Source organism: Selaginella moellendorffii, unplaced genomic scaffold (assembly GCF_000143415.4).
Source record: "Selaginella moellendorffii unplaced genomic scaffold, v1.0 SELMOscaffold_44, whole genome shotgun sequence".
NCBI classification, from domain to species: Eukaryota; Viridiplantae; Streptophyta; class Lycopodiopsida; order Selaginellales; family Selaginellaceae; genus Selaginella; species Selaginella moellendorffii.
Genome location: NW_003314305.1, coordinates 1,181,252 through 1,203,184, shown reverse-complemented (window position 1 = coordinate 1,203,184; position 21,933 = coordinate 1,181,252). Strand labels below are relative to the sequence as shown.

At 39.2% G+C, this 21,933-nt stretch overlaps 2 protein-coding genes across 14 annotated transcripts; one reads left to right on the top strand and one right to left on the bottom strand.

Annotated features, from left to right (window-relative positions):
- Window positions 1-837: 837 nt before the first annotated feature.
- On the bottom strand, window positions 838-2,649 carry LOC9648072. Of its 13 annotated transcripts, none has more exons than XM_024685171.1 (9): window positions 2,573-2,649; window positions 2,354-2,513; window positions 2,227-2,285; window positions 1,928-2,034; window positions 1,764-1,867; window positions 1,627-1,694; window positions 1,423-1,574; window positions 1,291-1,373; window positions 838-1,196 (listed from the first exon to the last, which is right to left on the bottom strand). In XM_024685171.1, the coding sequence occupies exons 1-6, from the start codon at window positions 2,616-2,618 to the stop codon at window positions 1,685-1,687; spliced, it is 486 nt and encodes a 161-aa protein (XP_024540939.1). In that variant the 5' UTR covers window positions 2,619-2,649; the 3' UTR covers window positions 838-1,196; window positions 1,291-1,373; window positions 1,423-1,574; window positions 1,627-1,684. The 13 variants fall into 13 exon arrangements, 4 of the variants coding, with proteins under 4 accessions (XP_024540939.1, XP_024540938.1, XP_024540940.1 ...); XM_024685170.1 differs by having other exon boundaries at window positions 1,423-1,527; XM_024685172.1 differs by having other exon boundaries at window positions 1,291-1,351; window positions 1,423-1,527.
- A 9,501-nt stretch (window positions 2,650-12,150) lies between these two features.
- Window positions 12,151-14,197, top strand: LOC9648071 (cold-responsive protein kinase 1). The gene is made up of 7 exons (XM_024685159.1): window positions 12,151-12,587; window positions 12,643-12,900; window positions 12,952-13,061; window positions 13,124-13,334; window positions 13,388-13,619; window positions 13,678-13,828; window positions 13,887-14,197. The coding sequence occupies exons 1-7, from the start codon at window positions 12,164-12,166 to the stop codon at window positions 14,175-14,177; spliced, it is 1,677 nt and encodes a 558-aa protein (XP_024540927.1). The 5' UTR covers window positions 12,151-12,163; the 3' UTR covers window positions 14,178-14,197.
- Window positions 14,198-21,933: the final 7,736 nt, after the last annotated feature.

Sequence of the window (21,933 nt, the reverse complement as noted above, 5' to 3'; positions counted from 1 at the left end):
GCGATACCTTGGCTGGCCAATGTTGTCGTTATTGAAGTAGTCGAAGTTGCCGCACTCACTGCGATTGCACTTCATACAGGTCGGGTGCTGCTGTTTCAGGTACGATTTCAGCTCACCCACGCTTCCAAACTGGAGGCTACTCTGCTGGGAGGACGAAGACCAAAACAGTGGGTAGTTCTGGAGAAGATGGAGCTCCTTGTACACCTTGCTGCTTTTGTTTGGCATCGCTGCTGGCTTCTCTGCTGAAAGGACAACCAGTGAAAACCTAAAATATGTCCTTTTTTACAAGCTTAAGGGATGAAATGTGTGTTTAAAGTTTTGGGTAAAGGGAGTTTTATTAAACATCGTTTAATTTCCACCCGAGTCCGGTTGCGTCCTTTTGTGCGACCTTCTCAGGCATCCCAAAATTTAGCGCATGACTGTTGCGGAGTTTTTGGAACGGAGTTGAGGCTCCACGCTTGTTGATGTAAGCTGGTGCCCCAGAAGGAGGCTTTCTTCAAGGTACTTAATTCTTCCACCTAGATTTTCTTCTTTTTCATGTTGCAGGCTGTCGGAAATATGTATCAACAGTTGTCCGAGGAACTTAGCTGGATCAAGGTTGAAAAGGAGTTGCTTCATCAGAGCAGGAGGTAAATCGAAGCTGGTTAAGGCAGACTTTCCTTTTGTGATTCAGTTTAAAACACTTGACTTGAGAGCAGGACTGACTTGAGAGCAGGACTGACTTGAAAGATGGCTTACCAGCCGGGACCTGCAAATACATGCTGCGCAGGTGCAAACTTTGTCATCGAGCAGGCAATGAAATGACAAGCTTTACAAGCATGACGGTAGTCTCCTCAGTTCGTGAGTGCAAATGCTTTTATTTTTTGTTGTTCTCCCCATACAAGGCCCGATTTCAAGCTACAATCCCAAGCAATTCTAATCTTAGCCTTGATCGTGTCACAATGGTCTCCTCCACACAGGAAATCCCACCATGATCGCGAATAATATTTTCCTCTTTAGAACATGATGCCAAGCTAAATCGATGGATTCCTGGACGGCATGATAGACAGGACCAAGAAGAGCATGACCCATGCGTGCACCTAGAGGAAGAGGTCAATGGATCCTTCAATCTGGTCGGAGCTCATCAACTCCCAATCCCCATGCTCTGCCGCTTCGGGTCCCTCTCGAATGATTGGTATAGCGCGCGACACACCTAGCTGCGTCGGGAACACCATGTCGTAAGAAAGCTGCTTGGCTCATGCACAGCGCTGAAAAAACTAAAACCAAGTGTGAAGAGCTTAGAAAACTTACAGTTGAGAACGCACGGCAATGACTTGTCAAGACGTTGTCAAAACTCCTTCGAAGGTAGCACCTTGTCCAAGTACGTGAGTACACTGAGAAACAAACCAGAGCTGAGTTAGCTTCCAAAGAAGTCACACGAACCTGGTCAAGTAGCAAATCGTGAAAGAGAAAAGTGGATCATCGGCATGCATGGGAGCTTTCAAAGTGGCCACCGTTCCTGCCAGGTTTGCGTCTCACCTCGCACCACTGCAACGACAATGTAAATAACTAATCGATGCAAACCTCTTCACTATCTGCATATCGAGCGCTAAGTCGAAAGAGAAAGAAAAAAGAAGAAAAACTCACCGCGAGCTGAGATCAATCGCCTGCAAGCGAGCAATGTTTCCAACAACACAGCGAATTTCTATAAATTGCTGGATAGAGAAACACGAGCTGAATCAAAAGAACAATCGACGAGCGACTGTAACAACTAACATACTCACCAGCCATAGGATAGCCTGGTTTCTCTCCTTAGAGTCGAGCGAGTAACATTGTGCGTCTTTTTCCTCCAATACTGCCGGAGTTCCCAGTTTTCAAGATCAAAGAACTCTAACGCCGGTGGACATGCTACAAGGACAAACACATCACACTACTCCAAGAGAGTTACCTCAGGAATGTTTGCAAGCTTTGCAGGATTTGGCTTCCCGACGGCAAGAGTGTATGACTTTTTTCTTGCGCTCTTCACCATTTTCTTTACATTCCGTATAGCTCCGGCTGCGAGGAAGTCCAGGTGTTAGAGAAATGCCGACCAACATCGAGTGTTATGCCGACAATGTTTGCATCCTTTGGTACGCTCGATTAAATAGTACCTGGAACCAAAGTCGAGGAACTTTACTGGTTGCCAAACTCTTCGATGCAATCGTCTAGATCTCAAGTTCTAGAAATCATTAAAAGGTATCTATCTACCTGCATATTCCGATGATCGCAAACCACAGTACTCCAGGCTCCGTAGGAATTTCGTTCTCCTGGCTGATTGAAACACAGCACTGTCAGAGCTACAAAGGAAAGAAATCCAAGAACTCCATAATTCCACCTGGAAGATGTTGCGAGGGATGAATTGGATACGCCACAACGATTTCCTTGGGAAAATTCCAGCGGAAATCGTTGCTCTTGAGCAGCACAGGCTGCCGCATTTCGACAATCAAGAAGCCTCCGCGCTCTGGATGGAAATCGCCTGTGCTGTAGCGGCGGCACTGCAGTCCCTAATCCAGAATCCGAGCTGAGAGAGGAGTATCGGAGATGCGCGGCATACGTTCAGCGTACTGGCGCGTGGTAACGCCAGTGCTCAGCCTCGCCATAGCCTGGAACCCTAAATTTCCATTCCTTTAGCCCGTTAAACCCTAAACCCAAACATGATAGATAAGTTTACTTTAATAAAAAGTGTTACGCTTTAATACAAAAGACAAGAATATTCTCCTTCCTGCCTGTTGGACATCCTGCAAAAGAAAAGAAGAAGAAGCGTGAGATAGCCGATCAAATGAGAGTATACTTACATTGCCCTATTGCTTCCCTCTGCCCTTGAGGCCTCCTCCATAGCGATCGAAGCTCCAAAATCCCAGGAGCTCGAAACAAAGTAGTGCCAGAGAGCTCTCTTGCAAGAGCCTAGCGAGCTCAAAGTCCCTACCTTTCTAGCTCAAGCATCTGATTCCTGCTTTCTTGGCCTTTCAAGCTCTTGGAGTAACAATTTTGCATTCGCTGTCAGAGTCTTTATATGCCAGAGTTGAGAGCCCTCAGGCTGAGACGGATGAGATGGCCATATCTCCAAAGCAAGACGAGGGCAAAGCTGACGTTCATAGCACTGACAAGGAAAACCGAACAATAATTATGCAAGAAAATGGTAAGTCATTTGGGACTTGTGGAAATGTGTTATAACAACTCACCACATTCGAGTATCGAGGTGAGTCCATGGGAAGTCATCAATGGGCGAGCTATTGAAGGTCCTGTGGAGCTCGGCGTGGCTAAGTATCATGGGGAGTTACCCGCAATGGAGGCATTCACAGCGGAAAGACTCAACATTTAGAATCTAGTGAGGGATTCCTTGGAACGAGCTCAACAAAGGCAAACTAAGTATGCGAACTAGAAACATCGGGATGTAGAGTTCCAAGCTGGGGAGAAGGTGTGGCTAAACACCAAGAACCTAATGCTACCAAGTGGGATCAGCCGAAAGTTGACCCAAAGGTAAAAATGCATGTATTCCATAAATGAATTGATCTTGAGTTCCTTAAGCAGGTTCGTGGGGCTTTATGAGATTGAGGCACGAATCGGTAAAGTGGCTTACCATCTCCGACTTCCTCAAGAGATGGGGAAAATGCACCCCGTGTTCCACGTGAACTTACTCAAGCCATACTTTGAGGATCCGCTTCGCAAGGACCAAGTAAGGCTTTTACCTGAGGTTATCCAAAGGGAAGAGGAATACGAAGTCGAGGCCATCCTCAATGCGCGTAGGAGCAAACGACAAGGACGCGAGGTGAGAGAGTTCCATATGAAGTGGAAAGGATTTCCACACTACGAAGCGATATGGGAACCGGAAGAGAACCTAGCAAACACACGAGATCTAGTGGAGGAATTTCTGCAAGGCAAAACTCTATGTACTTATGCAAAGTTCAATTAAAAGTATCAATTGGTGAAGTTGAGCAATGGCATATGTTGGGACCCGAAGGTGCGCCGAAGGTAAGCTAATTAGCATGGGTTAACTAGGTCGACCAGGCGTAGGACACTACGCCCAACTCCCTGCAGGGATGTCGAATCCGTAGACATATTCTACGGAGGTTGGGTTTGAGTCCCAACCCCCTAGTAAAGCAAGGCTGGGTTCAAGTCCCGACCCCATACTACGACTCAGTTTAGCACTAAGAAAGCTACTTGAAACGAGTTATCCCAACATAAGAACTCGCAAAAAATTGGCAAACGAGCAGAAGTGTAGTGTAAACTTGACTGTATCATGACAAGAAAAGAGGGAAATGAAGAACCCATCTAGATCGCGATTATCTTCTTTCCAAAACTAGACCTCGGAGAGAAATGCCAATGCGCTTTGTTCATCGTCCACTGTCCAGAGCGGCAGGGCGTGGTGAGGTGAGGAATATAGAGACACCTATATTTCGTTGTCATGGGCTCTTGGCCGGGGAGGCTAACTTAGGCACACCGCTAAGTGGAGGGGGGCGCTGCAGGGGGTTCCAAAAGTATAGTAGGGATAGTGAGGTCCAGGAACCAATTTTGAAGGAACTCTCTAGTGGGGCTTCCAAACTGACTTGAGGTTGAGATTGGGACCAAGGGGCCTTGGGTGGGAGTGAGCATGGACTCGGTTGGTGCTAGAGGGGCCATCCAAAGAAGTGCTCAAGAGCAGCTCCCACTCCCGAAAGGGAAACCGACTGCGGTGCTCCCGGCTCATGTGGAGTGGTGCCCCACTTGAGTACCATGCGGCTCATTGGTCCTCGCCCTTCCTAGGGGCTTGGACCTTCCCTTCGGGATGGAAGTGGGGGGGTAGAGGTACCCATACCGGGCCGCTAGGCCACGGTGTTTCGCCCCGGCGTCCCGAAGCAAGTGTTGCACCCAAGACTTGGGATTTAGAAGGTCCCATAATCAAGTCTTGTGGTACCAAGGGATGTTAGGAACCTGGAAGCTTGGTGTGCTTGGCTACTTGTGCTTGCGAGGAGTGTAGCCGAACCTTAAGTCCAGTCTAACCCGGGGAGGGGGATTGAGAGTGATTTGGGAATCCGTGGATGGATGGCTAACACTCCATTGCTCGTGCAGTGAGTAGCTAAAACCAAGTAGGACCAAGTAGGAGTTGGTACCATAGGCAAGAATCTTGGCGAGGGAACTTAGCAAAAGCCAAGGCAGTGTTGGACGGATAGACAAGGTAAACTGGCAAATTGGAAAAGAAAAATTTGTGGCTTACATGTACCTTAATAGCGATATCTAATGCTTCCTTGTAGTTGGTCAGATTCTAGTGCATCACCTCACTTCGAACCCAAGTCTGCAAGCCTAATATGAAGGCATAGAACACATCCATCTCACCCATATTTATGACAAGGATCCTTTTAGCCATAAATGCATTCATATACTCTTGAATAGTTTCTGTCTACTTTAGCCTACTCAACTCATCCCTTAGATACAGAGTAGCATTTGGAAGGACATAAGTTGTAGAGATCCTCACCTTCATCACTTTTCAAGTGGCCACCGATCCTTCATTGGCATTTATCATTCTCCACCAAGACTTAATATTATTTGTTAAGTATGGTTTTATATATGGGACTTTTTCTGAGTTTAATAATTACAACGCTTGGAAGTAATCCTCCATGTTGTAAAACTAATCCTCTACCACCTTATAGTCATTTACTCCTTTTGAAGATCAATAGGGGCTTTAGTTTGTACTTGGGAACTACTTGAGGGATTGATTTTACTTCAGTTTGTTTAACCTTGTTTGATTCTGCCTCAATCCTCGCCAAAGGGTCCATACCTTTTGTATTGCCCACATCTACAGTCTTTTATCTTTTCTTCCACTTCTTATTATACTTTAGCTTGCATATGAGGGTCTTTAGCAAGGCATTTGTTTGTGCCACTTGTCCTTCTAAAGTGTCCAATCGAGCCTTGGACAACTGAACCTCACCACTAGACTCATGTTTGGAAGTTTCCTCACTGGAGTCCTCCTCATGCAAGGATTCTTCATCTATAGCTTCTTGTTCAACCAAAGGTTCTATCTCTACTTTAGTCTACTTATACCCTGCCTTAGCAATCTTTTAGCAATCTGCCTCTATCCTTCATTAGAACTAAGGAAAAGGCTCTAATACTAAATTATAAGCCATAATTTTTTCATTTTCAATTTGCCAATTTACCTTGTCTATCTAACCACTATTGCTTTGGCCTTAATTAAGTTCCCTTGCCAAGGTTCCCACCTAATGTACCAACTTCTACTTGATCTTATTTGGATTCAGCTACTCACTATTGCATGAGCAATAAAGTGTTAACCATCTGTCCATAGATTCCCAAATCTCTTCTTAATTCCCCTCCCCATGTTAGGTTGGACTTAAAGTTTGGCTACCCTCCCCATAAGCACAAGTAACCAAACACATAAAGCTTTCAGGTTTTTAACATCCCTTGGTACAACAAAACTTAATTATAAGACCCTCTAAATCCTAAGTCTTTAATGCATTTTTTATTTCGAGACCCTAGGGAAACACTGTGGCTTAATAGCCCGGTATAGGTACCCATACTCCCCCACTTCCATCCCAAAGGGAAGGTTCAAGCCCTTAGGAAGGAGTGAGGATTAATAAACTATATAGTACTCAAGTGAAGCACCATTTCATATGAGCTAGGAGCACCACAATTAATTTCCCTTCCAAGAGTGGGAGTTGTTTTTGAGCATTTCCTTGAGTGGCTTCTCTAGCACCACCCGAATTTATACTCACTCCCACCCAAGGCCCTTAACCCCTAACCTCAACCTCAAGTCAATTTGGAAGCACTATTGAAAAGTTACTTCAAGATTGGTTCCTAGACCTCAACTATCCATATTATACTTTTGGAACCCCTTGTAGCGTAGCTCCCACCCCCCTTTGGGAGACAATTGCTTTGGGCTTTCACCCCACAACTGCATTAGTATTCGGACTCGGTTTCGGACTTGATCTTGGATCTCAAACTTAGTCTCGAACTCCATCTCAAACTTGGTCTTATCTAATGAACTCTTTATCATTCTAGTCATGGTTTCAGGGATCCTTTAGCTTATGACACCTTGGGGAGTTGGTTCCTTATAGGTACTAGATTGTGAATCGAGACATAAGAACAATATTATGGTGTTTAAGACACACTTTACATTTTGTTAATATGCCCCACTTACAAATCTAAACATTTAGTATAAATAGTATGTAGAACCAAAATAAAACCAACACATGAGGCATGATAGAAAAGGTGTTTAGCAAACACAATAACTTATCATATTATTGTGATATTGAGGGACTAAACTTAATACACAAGGATTTTTGCTAAATTAGTGCAAAATATAGCAAAAATAACTAAAAGCTAGAGCAAATATATTCAACCAAAAACACATAAGAGTTCTTACTTTATATTTATCTAGCTAAATACAGGTGCTAAACCCAATTTACTAAAACTTGGATAAAAGGGGCTAATAAAAGGAATTAATAGTAATGATTTCTTGCCATTGTGGCAATAAAGAAAGAATATTTATAAGGATTATCCAACAAATATCTTTCCATAACTAAAATCACATTTACAACACCTTATGCTCTCTTTTTCTCTCAAGCCACAAAACTCTACTATTAACTACCGTTTGCATACAATGACCTTATGATGCCATGGAGAGAGGGTTGAAGAATTGATAGGATCATTGTTGACTCTTTCACTAAAAGATCTACTCTTAATCATATCACCACTCCTCAAAATCCCCCTAAAAAAACACATAGCAAAGATTTCCTTAAATAAATACTACCTGATGATCATACAATAACCACCAATGGATCTTAGAGAGCATCTAGAAGAGTATGAGGTGTAGATTATAGAGGGGATCATCTAGAGTCTTGTATTAAAGAAATAAAGTTTAAAGTTTTCTTTCCTCCCTCATCATTTTTTATGTGGTTATGATAGAAATATTTTAAGTTTTCTTCTTCTTTTCTAATTTCTAGTTCTCTCATTTACTTTCCTCTTCTATATTCCTAAAAGTAATGAAAAATGAATGGTTAAGTAGAGTTTGATCAAAGTGTTATTTTAATTCATCAATTCCACCAAATCATAATTTGTAGTCAAGTTTCTTTCATCTTCCTAATGAGCTACAAGTGAGAGTTCTTTGCTCAATCTGTAGAAAGCTTCACTTCTTTATTGAGCATATAAAAGTTCTCATTCTATAATTATCCCAATTTCATTTTCACTAAAAACTTTATGAGACAACCTTAGTCTTTCAAAAGTTTTGATAAAGAAAAGATATCCACTCATAAGTAAAGTCCAAGAGTCAAGTTTCATCCCACTATCTCACTTTATAAATATCTAAAAACACTTTCTCAATCACCCATATAAGTAACGAGGATTAAAGTTTTTAGCTTGTGAGGAAGATACTCAAAACAATGATAGACAGAGAAGTATCTTCATAAGAGATATAAACTAAACATATAAGTGATAGCGATGAATCTCCTGGCAAACTAGTGAAAGTCTTCAAAGAACAATAACATTTTCCAAACTTTGACGAACAGTATACAATTATTGATTTTGGAATGAGTTTATTGCCTTAGCCTATTCAAAATTATATATTGAAATTTTATTTCTAAGATCCTCACCACATTGCACTTGATAATTTAATTTGTATTATTCAAGCTTAGGGATACAAAGAATTTGACTTTGAAATTCTTTTAGTTATTACCAATATTCTCAAAAGGCATCATGAAGTGAGAAAAACTTAGTTACAAATTTAACATCTTTCTAATGGAGTCATATTTAAAGATGCACACTGCTATAATAATATTTTACTTTACAACCAAGAAAATTAATAACGAAAATCTCCCAGTGGATTTATTTTTTTCTTTAAAGCTTAATGCTTTATGTACAATTTTAAAATCATTCTTTTATATAGCTTGCGAGAGATTTAATTATAATTGTCAATGTGGCAAGTGAATGTTGATAGAGTGTTCAAGTTAAAAAAAAAAGTAGTTAATATTAAAGTTCTTGTCACTAATCAGAAAATAAAATAGATATTGGAGAAGCTATTATAAATACCCACACTTGCAATCAAGCTAAGTAAGTTAATTCAAGAATTGAAGGAAATAAAAGTATTAAGAACTAAGTTCTAAATTGATTGTAAATCAAGTAAATAGGAGTTGGAAGTTCAAAAAATAAAGTTTAGCATTTATATCAAAATAATTTTAGGAATTGAAGCAAGAATTTCATTCTTTTAAAATCAAATATATTGTAAAGAGAGACAATTTTGAAGAAGATTCACTAACTCAAGTTGGTAGTAGAAAGTATTAGTAACTTATAATTTATCATAAAAAGTTTGATAAAGAAATTTTAAAGTAGAGAAAATAGTGGAAATTTAGTTTTCCACAAATCTCAAAGCAAAAATACTGAAAGATATCGCAGATTTTATAAGAGAGTTTGCCTCTTAAGTGAAGATTAAACACTAATGACATGGCTAGAGTTATTTTTAATATTCATGGATGATGCAACAATGAAGTGGTATAACTGACAAAGTAGGGATATATAAGCAAATTAAGATGCATTAACATAAGCTTTCTTGATACAGTATGGAAAGCCAAAAAACTTAGACAGTTTAATGAAAACCAGTTGAAGCAATATAAAAATGAAAGTGTTAAATTATAAAGAAAAATTATAAAATTCAGCAGCCATAGTCTTAAAATAACTAACACATAAGCAAAATGTAGTTCCAATAGAGATTAGAATTATATATTAACAGTATCTTTATAAGATTGAATGATGACACTAAATCAAAAATCACCTTTATTGTGGTAGTGCAAACCATTTCTGGGAGCAATATCCTTACCTTCTCTTGCCCTTAGGCATATATGGTGGATATAACATTGGAAAATGAAAACATCTAATCCAATTAGTGGTTATTTAATTGGATAAGTCATCTTCTTTTCCTCATTTTGGCTCCATTCTTTCTTCAAAGACCTTCAAGCCTTTTTAAATTAATACTCACTTTCAGTTCACTAAGTCTAACTACTTTTTTCAAGTTTTAGGTTATAGTGATGCCAATGCAAATTTCATTGACTAGAAATTTACATTTTCTCATAGCATTTTCCTTCCACTAACACAAAGTCTAGCTTGTGCTTAAATAGTGGACGGTCAATAAGTCTTTTATAGATTTGTCATATAAGTGAAAGTGACAGTATTTGAGACTCATTGCAAGATCTTCTTCAATGTTATCTTTATTCTGAAGACCTTCATTATTCTCAGTCTTCCTTAGTTTGAACTAGTGTTCACTTCAATAATGGATTAAAAGTGGTATAATATTGACTAGACACCCTTCTCTAAATTTTATACTTCTCCAATTTTAATTTCTCACATTTCTTTGCATAATTTTTGAGAGGTTAATCATCAAGATCTTGATTCCATCTTCATAATTGTTATTCATCCAATGTTAACTTCATCTATTAAGATCAAATCCACTCCTCCCTCTAAATATGCCACCTTTGAGGATGTTTTCAACAATAGAAGAGATAACATTTTACCACTATATTAACTTTATGATTGTTTCATTAATCTTGTGGAGGAGAAATCACCATCATTTGGTCTCATTTCACCAATGGAGTTGGAAATATTACATAGATATATCAAAGAGAATCTTTCTAAAGGTTTGTTCAGCATTCTTTAAATCTAATAATGCACCTATCTTCTTTGTGTTCAAGAAGGACAAATCTCTTTCTTTGGTGATGGATTACTATAGCCTAAATAACCAATTGATATTCACTTTCATTAATCTTTAAAATGTTAGAATGGCTCTCCAAGGACTACTTCTTCACTAAAATTGATTTACGTGGTGCTTATACATTCATATTCAAAAGGGGATGAGTGGAAAATAACCTTTCACATTTGTTATAATCATTTTGAGTATATGTTGACACAAATTTGATTTGACCAATACCCCTATTGTGTATAACATATAGTACATATATACAAGGTGTATATATATATAAAAATCATCCCCTTATACTTCTACCATTACCACTTTACTATTCTACCACCACCTTTTTTGTATGACCTAATATTTGAAGTCAAAAAATAAAAACAAGTTAAACTAAATCCTTTATATCTTATATTCATTCTATTATCCACCCACTCCACTGTATCATAAATTTTATCTTCCACCACTGATTTGCTATATAACTATCACATTTACACATACCCTCTAACCTTGATTTCCACCATTTAAAATTATTTCTCATATGCATTCAACAATGGTTATTTAAATCTACCACCTTTCTTACACCAATATTTTATAATATCAACAACAAAACATAGAATATGATTCAAGGATTATAAAGGAGGAACATACATTAGAAAGGTTGGAATTTCATCAAAGGGAAAGGGAATCTTAGTATGGAAGAAAGAATGATAAAGTAGATATCTGAATTAAATTATATTCAATTCAATTCTAAAGTTGGAGGTATAGAGGTGGAGTTTTTTTTTCTATAAGTTAAATAGCTGTTTTAAGAGAATATGGTGCAAAAATTAGCATACTCAAGCCAATAAAGATTATGGAGAATTAGAGATAATAATGGGAAGGATGCTCGAAGAAAAATTTTCATAGGTTATATAAACAAAATGAAGGTTAAGGTGTAGGGATCTTAGAGTTGCTCACGATTGACTATGAAAACACAATGATCTTAAGTGTGTTGGAAGTCTTGAGAGGGACTCTAATGAGTTGGAGTGGCTAAAAGTAAACCTTAATGCAAAAAAGAGCTCATCACCTTCTTGAATGAGCTAGGTTGGAGAATTTGGCATGCAGACCACAAACCAACAGCATTCTTAAGCATATTTAAAAATAGAGTAGTGTATGAAAGAGTGCCATTTCTGTCACAGCCAAGGAGCTAGGAGTAGGAAAGATTTGCTAGAGAATCCATTTGCAACATCTCCTTGGTGCCGTGAGCTAATGGGCAGCAATTATAATATATAAAAGCCTCTAGAGTTGTAATTAGTGAACTAAACTAGCTCAAGAATAGCCAATGCAAAAGGAAGAAAAAGAGGACAAATTCTATGTCGTGTGTAGACTATCACGCCCACCTAGACGTTAAGCTAAGTCAAGTCTTTCAGAGTCAAGTCACAATGTCACGAGTTTTCGCCCTTTACAGCCCATTCTAACTTGTCCAGATCTTTTAGCCCAGCAATGCCACTCTCTCTTTGGAACATCCTGCTCGTCTTGCTACTACCAGCGCAGTTTGCAGCACAAGGACTTCCTGACGTGCCAGGCAACGATAGAGGACCCAACCTTATTTACTACAACACTGCCAAGACCACAGAAGGGAGTCCATTCCAGAAAAATGTCGAGACAGTCCTCAAGTTTTTCTACGAGCACAATCCCCCCAACGGATTTGCAACCTGTCTTGGCTATGGGGACTTTCCCAACACTGTCTACGGCCACACAGGATGCTACAACATGTCCGACCAGCCAAGCTGCTCAGAATGCATCAAGCGAGCGTACCAGGGCATCCAGCAGTACGCTCTATATGCTTTGGGTGGTACTTACTGGATCAACGAAACGGAAAGCAGATGCCGTTTGCGATATGAGAATTACAACCTCACTGGATTGAGTAAGTTTCCTCTCCAGATAATCTATCATGACTGTTATTTCCCATTCTTCCACAGCTCTCTTTGGTGTCGTGGGTCCAAACAATTCAGCACCAGCGCCAGCTCCAATTCCTCCAAATCCTCCCCCGTCTCAGGCAAGGCCTTCCATTTTGCAAAATTCTTCAAAAAATGGAGCTCTTGTTTGGGGGCTTGTGGGAGGAGCGGTAGGGGCTTGTGTCCTCTTGGCTGGCGTTGCGTTTCTCTTGTGGAGAAGGAGGAGAAAGTATACAAAGTTGGATGGCCGTCGTAGATATCACGGCAATACTGGGCTAGAAGGTTATTACTTCTAAATCATTTTTGCTAAGATGCTGAAAATTGTTTGTACAGGAAGTATCGAGGGTCCTGTAGTTTTCAAGTATCAGGATCTGTCTCTAGCAACTTGCAATTTCAGCGAGATGAACAAGCTTGGACAAGGTGGATTTGGAACTGTCTATAAGGTTTGGATTATAATTGAATTCATAAAGAATGAGCTATTGAATGTTTGTCTGGTTGTGTCTAGGCTTGTCTAAAAGATGGGTCACAAGTAGCTGTGAAGAAGCTCTCGTTGCAATCCAGCCAGGGAAGGCAAGAGTTTGTGAACGAGATCAACATTATCACAAGCATTCAGCACCGGAACCTTGCAAGACTTAAAGGTTACTGTGTTGAGAGGGACCAAAGGCTTCTCGTATACGAGTTCTTAAACAATGGCAGCCTTGATCAAGCTCTGTTTAGTAAGAACCTCTCTCTTTTTTATACTTTCTGTTTATTCTGATGAATCTCTCAGGTCCTAAAACAAGTACTCTCAATTGGACATCACGCTTTCATATTGTTACTGGAGTTGCTCGAGGCCTTGCTTACTTGCACGAAGAATCACACATTCAAATAATTCATCGAGATATCAAGGCTAGCAACATTCTCTTAGACGATAAGCTGCAGCCAAAGATATCCGACTTTGGGATATCAAAGCTCTTTGACATGGACAAAGGTTTCACCAGCACAAAGGTGGCCGGGACAGTGTAAGTGGCAGAGTTTTCCACAACATGTGTAATTAGCACCTTTTCCTTTTTCTTACAGTGGATACATGGCACCTGAATATGCAACTCGTGGACGATTATCATCTAAAGCTGACGTATTTAGTTTTGGAATCCTTGCATTAGAAATCGTCAGTGGCAGGAGGTGCATGGATCCAACACTCTCTGCATCTCAAGAGCTTCTCGTGCAAATGGTTAGTGTCTTGGAAAAAGAACCATTGAGAATCATTCTTTATCTGGGTTTCATTCCAGGCTTGGAACATGTGGAACGCTGGAAAGATGGTTGAGTTTGTTGACAAAAGACTTGATGGCAATTATGTTGAAGAGGAGGTGTTCAGAGTGATGGATGTTGCCATTCTGTGCACACAAGAAGGAGAAGAATATCGGCCAATGATGAGTGATGTTGTGGCAATGTTGATGGGATATTTGGAGATTGGTCAGCCTCCCAGCCAAAATCCTCTTTATTTTGGTGGTGGTGGAACAAGCTCCACATCAACTACAACAGTTGATGATACAAATATAACTGAATTGGAAGGTCGCTAGACAACACATATATTAAATCATATTTATAATAAAATTAGTATATATACAAAATAACTTCCAGCTTTATATGAACTTTGTTTCAAATGTTGCTCTGTGATTGGAAGCAGCTCTCAGTACTGCAAGGAAAATCGGAAAGAAATTGAAGAGATCAATTCCACTTGCGCTGTTTGTGCACCGGCACCATTGTGATCCATTTCGAGAAGCATGCATTTCCCAGAGCTTTCTTGCAAGAGATGGCAACGATGGGACGAGCAAACGCGCTGGAAGGAAAGCTCGACCCCCAGCTGTCCCTGCCCGGGGAGAGCTGGGACTCGAGCTTTTTTGCAAGAGATGGAGAAAACTCTGGGATTGACAGTACCGCCTCTTCCCGCGCGTTTGCTCGTCCCAGCATGCCCGGAAGTGTTCTATGCTCGGAGTGACACCAAACTTTGGATCATTGCCTCAAAGTGTTTCTTACCTCGGTGGATCAACTGCAAGCCGTGAGAATACACAGCAAAGTCACCTCGTTTGCTTGAATTCCTTCGTCTTTCATTCTCTCTTCTCATTTTTCTCCTTTCTTTTTACTCTGCTTTCCTGTGAAACCAGAACAAAACCTTTTCAGTATCACCTTGAGGAGCATAGCCAGAAATAAGAGCAGTCGAGCTTACCACATCCTCGCGAGAAGATCAAACACTCACTGTGCCTCGCTCGCACTGCCGTATTTTCATAAGTGTCCACCAGGCTATGCAAATTTCTCCGTGGAAAAACTTTCTCAAGTTGGCAACCTCGCACAAGCCTTTAAAACGGAGTTGAAGCTCGATGCCATTTCGAGCGAGATCGGTGTCATGGATAACAGTGTTGGATGGTTGCAGGAAGAAATTGGAGGTGGCTTCTCTAGACAAGATGGATAAGGCGCGAACATTCTCCTCACGGAAATTTCTGGTTGCATTATTTTATTTGACTTTGTAGTTGCAAGTTTGTCAATGCTTTGCATGTGAGTGCTGGCAGTATATATATTTTGTGTTTGACTTTGCCTCTTCCACTTGATTTGTTGCAGTGTACTTAAGAGGAGCAGCTCGCGCTTGTACAGAATCTGACTAGGTATGGCCAATTTCAGGAAAGCTCTTTTGTTTCTTCTTGTTCTTCTTGTGATGTTTTCTTTGGTGAGCTGTAGATCAAGTGTCAAGCAGCTTCCAATTGAGTGCAGGAAGGGTAGTGATGGAAGCTACAACAACATTTGCAAATGTTGCTCTGTGATTGGAAGCAGCTCTCTGTACTGCAAGGAAGATCGGAAAGAAATTGAAGAGATCAATTCCAGTTGCGCTGTAATCCTTTGTGCACCGGCACCATTGTGATCGTTTAGAGTGTTATGTACAACACAGAAGAATAATATACTTTTGTAGCAAAGAAATACAAGACCAGTTTTCTTTTGTCTTGTTTCTCGCTTTTTGTGTGCTAGGTAGTGGAAAGTAATTTCGTAGGGAATACCATATTTTATGTAAAACTTATCTGGTCACAACGAATCCTCAAAACATGATTCCATGAACTTGCTTGACTAGGTTTGGGCAGTAAGTACCTTGTTGATAAAGGGCAACAATATTCATGATCATTCGGTAGTATCCATAGCAGTATTGAGAGAAAACTTGAAAAACCATGAAGACCAAGAGAATAATTTTATTCATTTTCATATCAAACTAAAGAAATCAAAGTCGAAACGCCTGGAAATGTTTGGCATAGGTAGAATATATATATGCAATGTCTCTACCAACATATATCACTTACTTGTCGAATTAAATTTTCTCTCTGAAGTGCGTTATGAGAGTTCTAGTTGGTTTTCTGAGGAGATTTGCAAAGAAAAGAGGGATATATTACATATGACCATCAAAAAAAATGAAATTTGACCTGTGACCTTTCACTGCCATTTTAATTTCATTTCCTACTTCAGTAATAAGCAGATAATTTCAATATTAATAATAAAGAGCAGATCATACTTATATTAGTTCTTTAGTTTTAACTGCCATACATCCATCCAAACAAATCCCCCAATTCCACAATATCCATACTTGGCTGCAACATACCTCTGAGTCACATGATTGATACCCACCCTGTGGTGCACAGCAAGAACTATAGTCACATACCACCAGAGTATGCTAGGAAGAAATGGCAATGAACGTGGATAGAGAATGAGTTATATGTATCCTTATATATCTTGCGGAAAAGAAGGCCAGCACAGTGAAAACGGCAACATAAACAAAGTATTATATGCACGAGGGCAGGGCTCGTTTCTTTCTTTCCAGTATATTGGACTTCTTTCAAATAAAAAGTCACATCTTAGATCTGGAAACAAGGTTTTGATACATGCCCAGGCTGATAAGACTCGATTTCAGGACCAGTAGAAAATTCTTATTGTGAATTGATTTAATACTATTGACATAGGTGCATTATACCTTCTCGGATCAATGGTATTCTCTCCTTTAATTCACATAACTACATCATGTATTCTTGGATTTCCATCTACATCTGTATTTGTATTTTGTATTTCTTCCTCTATGTCTTTTAGCATCTTAAAGGCTTTAGCATAGGGATTTATATCTCGCAATAATATATCTAGCTCCCTCATCAGCTCTTTATTACATTTCATGTTATATTGATTTTTCATCCATGCTTCAGTGGCATGTAATGTACATCTCGACACTTGCATGTATCATGTGTTGGTCCTCTTGTGTCCCTTTTCTAGAGACTTACTTATTATTTGTTCCTTAAGCACTTTATTGAGAGTTGCATTTCAAGTTAACATTTTTAGTCCAAATGTGTTACTCTTGTTTGGCTTCCACTTCAGCCATTACCATGTGGCACCCTTTTGGCTCCACTTTTGGGGCTCTAGGATTTATGTCTCACAAATAGGTGGGGATTGTTTTTTCTTTCAAGTGATATATTTGTGAGTATTTTATTTGTCAATTAATGATACTGTATTTTTTGAGCTATCTTTTATAAGTTATTTAGCATGCTATTTACAATCATTGATAGTTAAACTTTATCATTGAGTTCTCTTGATAATATACTTGCTATTGAAATTTTTTGGATAGTTAGTACTATAATTTTAACCTTTAATGATTTTAGTGGTTCCTATACATTAATTCTAGTTGATCAGATGATAACTTAATTAGAATACTTTTGTTTTCTAATCTGAGAGTTATTCAATGATAATTTAGTCTTTAAAATATCATTATCTCTGACTTTGATATTATCCATTTATTGATCTTTGTGTTTGGGCCAATATAGGTAGACTGACTTCAGCACTTTATGTGCATAATAAAATCTTTAGTCATGGGGTAGCTATTGTAAACTCGTCACATCACCCACATTTCTCTCTTGATGTTTGTTATTTTGTATAAAGGGTGTTATTGTGTAAACAATTCTAACTGCCTATTTACAATAATCTATCTAAACCTTATCGACAATTTTAGTTTATTTGCTCATGAGTGTTAAGGCCTCTAGCTTCTCTCTCTATATAACCTATAGATAGGTGTAAGATATAAATCTCTAAGCCCCAAAGTGGAGCTAAAAGGAGGCCATGTGGCAGTAGCCAAAGCAAAAGCCCAATAAGTGTAACACGTTTGAACCAAAAGCTTCAACTCCTAAACTAGAATTCCTAAAGAAGTGCTCGAGGAACGAGTATTAAATGATTAGTGAATGAGTCTCTACAAAAGGACATAAGAGGGACTAACACATGGCAAGTATTGTGACACATGGAAGTGTCGGGGCTGAATTCAAGATGGAGTTCGAGAAGTAATTTGAAATGGAGTCTGACAACAAGTTCAAGATGGAGTCTAAGATGGAGTCTGACAAAGAGTCAAAGAAGGAGTCTGAGATGGAGGCTAAGACTGGATCCGAGATCGAGAGCAAGACTAAGTTCAGGTCCAAGTCCGAATACTAATATAGGTCAAGGGGTGAAAGTTGAAAGCGATCATCCCCTAGGGTGGGGGGGATGCAAGGGTCCAAAAGTATAGTAGGGAGAGTGTGGGGGTTGGACTTTAGTGGAATTAGTTTGACTAGGAAAGGCCAGTGTGTATATCCATGTGTTAGGTGATAATATATCCACTAAAGAGTCCAAAGTTAAAGTGAATATGGACAAATAAGTGGGGAAGCTTGTGAAGTGTTCAAGAGCCAGCTCTAATTCCCCCAGGAGATCAAATGGTTAATGCTCCTAGTCCAAGCGTAGATGGCACTACCTACTTGGATATCTAGCGTGGCTCAACGAAACCTTACTTTAAATCCATGGTTAGAGCACCCAAAGGCAGAAGGTGGGGAGAGTACCTATAAGGCTCGCGTAGGGCCATAGTGTTCCAAAATATTGTCATAAAGTCCTAGATTGTGGAAAGGAAGATGAGCAATTCTCTGGTGTAGTGACCAAGGATATAGTCACATGGTGAGGAAGTCTCAAAGGACAATAGGATTTGGTAGTCGAGTTTGCGGGCCTTGACCCAATGGTAGTGTTGGCAAACATGGCCATGGACAAAAAAAGACTTGATAGGGACTAAAAAAAGGATATTGGGGAAAGCTATTCCCTATGTCTATAGGCATCTTAAGGATGCTAAAAAGTGGATCTGAGATGATCACTATTGGATGGATGGCCCAGTCTTTGAGAGATGGGATTGTGATATAGGTGGTGTTGGATCACCGGTGTGACAAAAGTGAATGGGTATGGTTTTAGCATAATGGGTTAATATGTCGGTGGTACCTTTGGGCGTTGGTCATGGGATCAGACACGTGGAGCAATTGGACCAAATGCAAAGGTTAAATGGCATGAATGTCATTCTGGGGGCTATCAAGCCCGAAGTCTGGAATAGGATTTATGAAAGTTATAAGTGAGATTCCTTCAAGTGGTGGTTAAGTGACTAAAGTAGAATGGAAAGTTTAGCCATTTACAATTTAGTATTAGAGCTATTCCTTAGTTTGACTTTTATTGGTGGCCAAGTATAACATCCCTTGTATTAACATCAAAAAGTTCTAGGATTGGGCCTATCCTCGAGAAGTAGTATGTCAGGAGGACGTAGCTTTTCACTCTAGTTCATATGTGAACTAATACGCAATGTGGTGGATAGAAAGAGGCCAGTAAGGGAATGACTTTGGGATCTTAGGAACAATATAAATTTTCCTCAAAGAATTGAGGATGTGATCCAGATAACCATTTGACTTAACAAATTAACTAATGTAGTTGTGATAAACAACTATAGTTGGGATCACGGAAAAGATAGAGATTCCAAAACAATAAAGGAGTCACAAAATTATCCTCATATAGTTGAGGTTGGTGCTCATAAATTTGAGACCAGAGTTAATGATTGTAGGAGGTTAAATACGGAGGAGGACACAAGTCCTTGAAATGATAGCTGTGGCTACCTTTTATAAATGCTGAAACAAACCCAAGGAATTAGGGGTGTACTTAGAGGATGAGTTGGTATTATCATCATATGGATGGATAGTCCTAAGGGGCAAAGGTAACTTACAGGGAATGAAAAAATAATCAAGTGTCAGAGTAACACTTACAAATGTGGTTTTTGTGAGTAGGACATGAATACAAAAAGTTGTATTCCAATAAATTAGCACCTCAAAAATAGCCGTGAGGCTAGGATTTTATGGGTCATCAAATTAATAAAGTCCAAAAAGCTGAATGACTCGAGTGGAGTCAAGGAATGGTCCTAAAAAACTGGTGAAAGCATTTGGACTGAGGTGTGTTGCACACTACGAAGGACAGGAAAGATCATAAGATCCAAGTATGAGAACAATGGGTATCTCATTAATGGTAAAATGTGTCATACTAAAGTCGTGGGAAAGGTGTTCTTGGAAGAAAGAAACTTTGGCATAGAGTTGTGTATGAATACCATGGTGCAATGTTAATTGATAGTTAGCATGAGAAACGACTACTTTGGTCTTAACAAAAACCTAGACACAAGTGGGAAGTGTTATAAAGATAGGCTTGTAAAGCCGATGGTGTGGAGATACCAAATGTGCCAAAGTATGATGCCTTGAGGTCAAGTTAGTGGGTTCATGAGAACCTCTTGCCAAAGGAATTTCAATAGAAATAAGAATGGCATACCCTAAGCTAGAAGGTCTGCAGTTAGAGTGTGATGACCCAAATAATGACAAAAGTGTGGAAACACTAATAATGAATTATAAGACTTGATAACTATGAGGCAACTAAGCAAAAAGTGCAAAATAATTGATTGGATTGGTAAAAGTTAACTACCCAAGACTTTTTATGGGGATAAAGAGGTTAAATATACCCCTCCGAGGGATAAATTGCTTATGTTGAGATATAGTCAAAAGGAGAATAATTAAAGGGAAAGCATAATGCCACAAATAAATAGGGAAGGTGAAATATTCCTATGGTTCGTATTAGAGATCTTGTTTTTGTGTGAGTGATCTTTGCAACTATTGGTATAGTATCTCTATGGCAAAAAACATAGCAGTAAAAGGAGCATTTGTGGGTTATAGTGGATCAATTAACAAAGTAGATGTGGTTGTTGGCTCTTCAAAAGACTGTTATTACTTTAGACTTGATTACAGTTTACTTGGAGAAGGTCTTTCTTGATTTAACTTGTTGGAGGACATTGCTAGTGATTGAGATTCAAAGCTCACTAATGGATTTTTTAAGAGCTTTATAAAGGTTATGCAAGTGACTTTAAAACTCTCAAATGGAGATCATCTTCAAATGGATAAGTAGACCAAGTGTGTGAATTAGGTGGTAGAGGATATGCTACACTTTGCATTGGCTAAAGCCAAAAACAATGGAAACTATATTTTTATTGGTGTAATTTATATATAATAATAGTCAGCATATTGGAGCCAAGATAAGTCCTTACTTTGCCAAGGCATCCCCAAACATCATTAGAGTTGGTTGGGATGGCATTTGAACATAAGAAGCTTGATTCAAAAGTAACTAATATAGCTATAAAACTTGATGAAATTCTGGTGGTGTGTAAACATAATTTACATGCAACTTAGAACATGGCAAAGAAGTTTGCAAATGAGTATTGCCAATTCTAAGAATATAAGTTGGGAAATCTCATCTTTGTGTGAGTGATCTTTCCTTCAAATGAGTGATGGAACACCTTAGTGGTTTTATGGAGTGGGAAGAGTGATACACTTTCTCATAAATGTGTTAGTTTATATGAAGTGTTAGAGTGCATTGGTAAAGTGGTTTATCAAGTATGGTTGTTAGCTAGGGTGAATATTCATCTAGTATTTTATGTTAGCCAATTCAAAGATGTACTATCTCAAAGTGAAGGGCCCAGTGACTCCTTGATGTATGGATGTTAAACCAAGAACTTAAGTAGAGTTCTCAAGAAAGATCCTTGGAACAAGTCCTTTTGTTACGGGGAAGAATTGTTAGGTGTCAGTTTTGACCATGTAATCAATGTGGATCAAAAGTAAGCTCAAAAGTATATTAAGGTATGGACTTAGGGATCTTAAGGGCAACAATGGTGCAGTAGAGCTTTTAGCTTGGGGGTGGTTGGGTGGTGAGGAACTTCAAGAGGAAGCATACCTTAGTTTAGGAGGTTAGGCATTTTTGTTTTTATTATTTAGCACCAAGTCATAAACAGGCCACGACGGTGTCTTTGCTTTCTGTCGCTAAAGGGACTGTGGACTACTCTAGTCAAATCATAGCCTTTTTTATCAACATCATGCTGACTAGTCACAGTCAGATTATCATTGTTGACTGATTGGTCAACGTCTTTGCTGACTGGTTGGCAGAATAGTCACAATTAGTGTACAA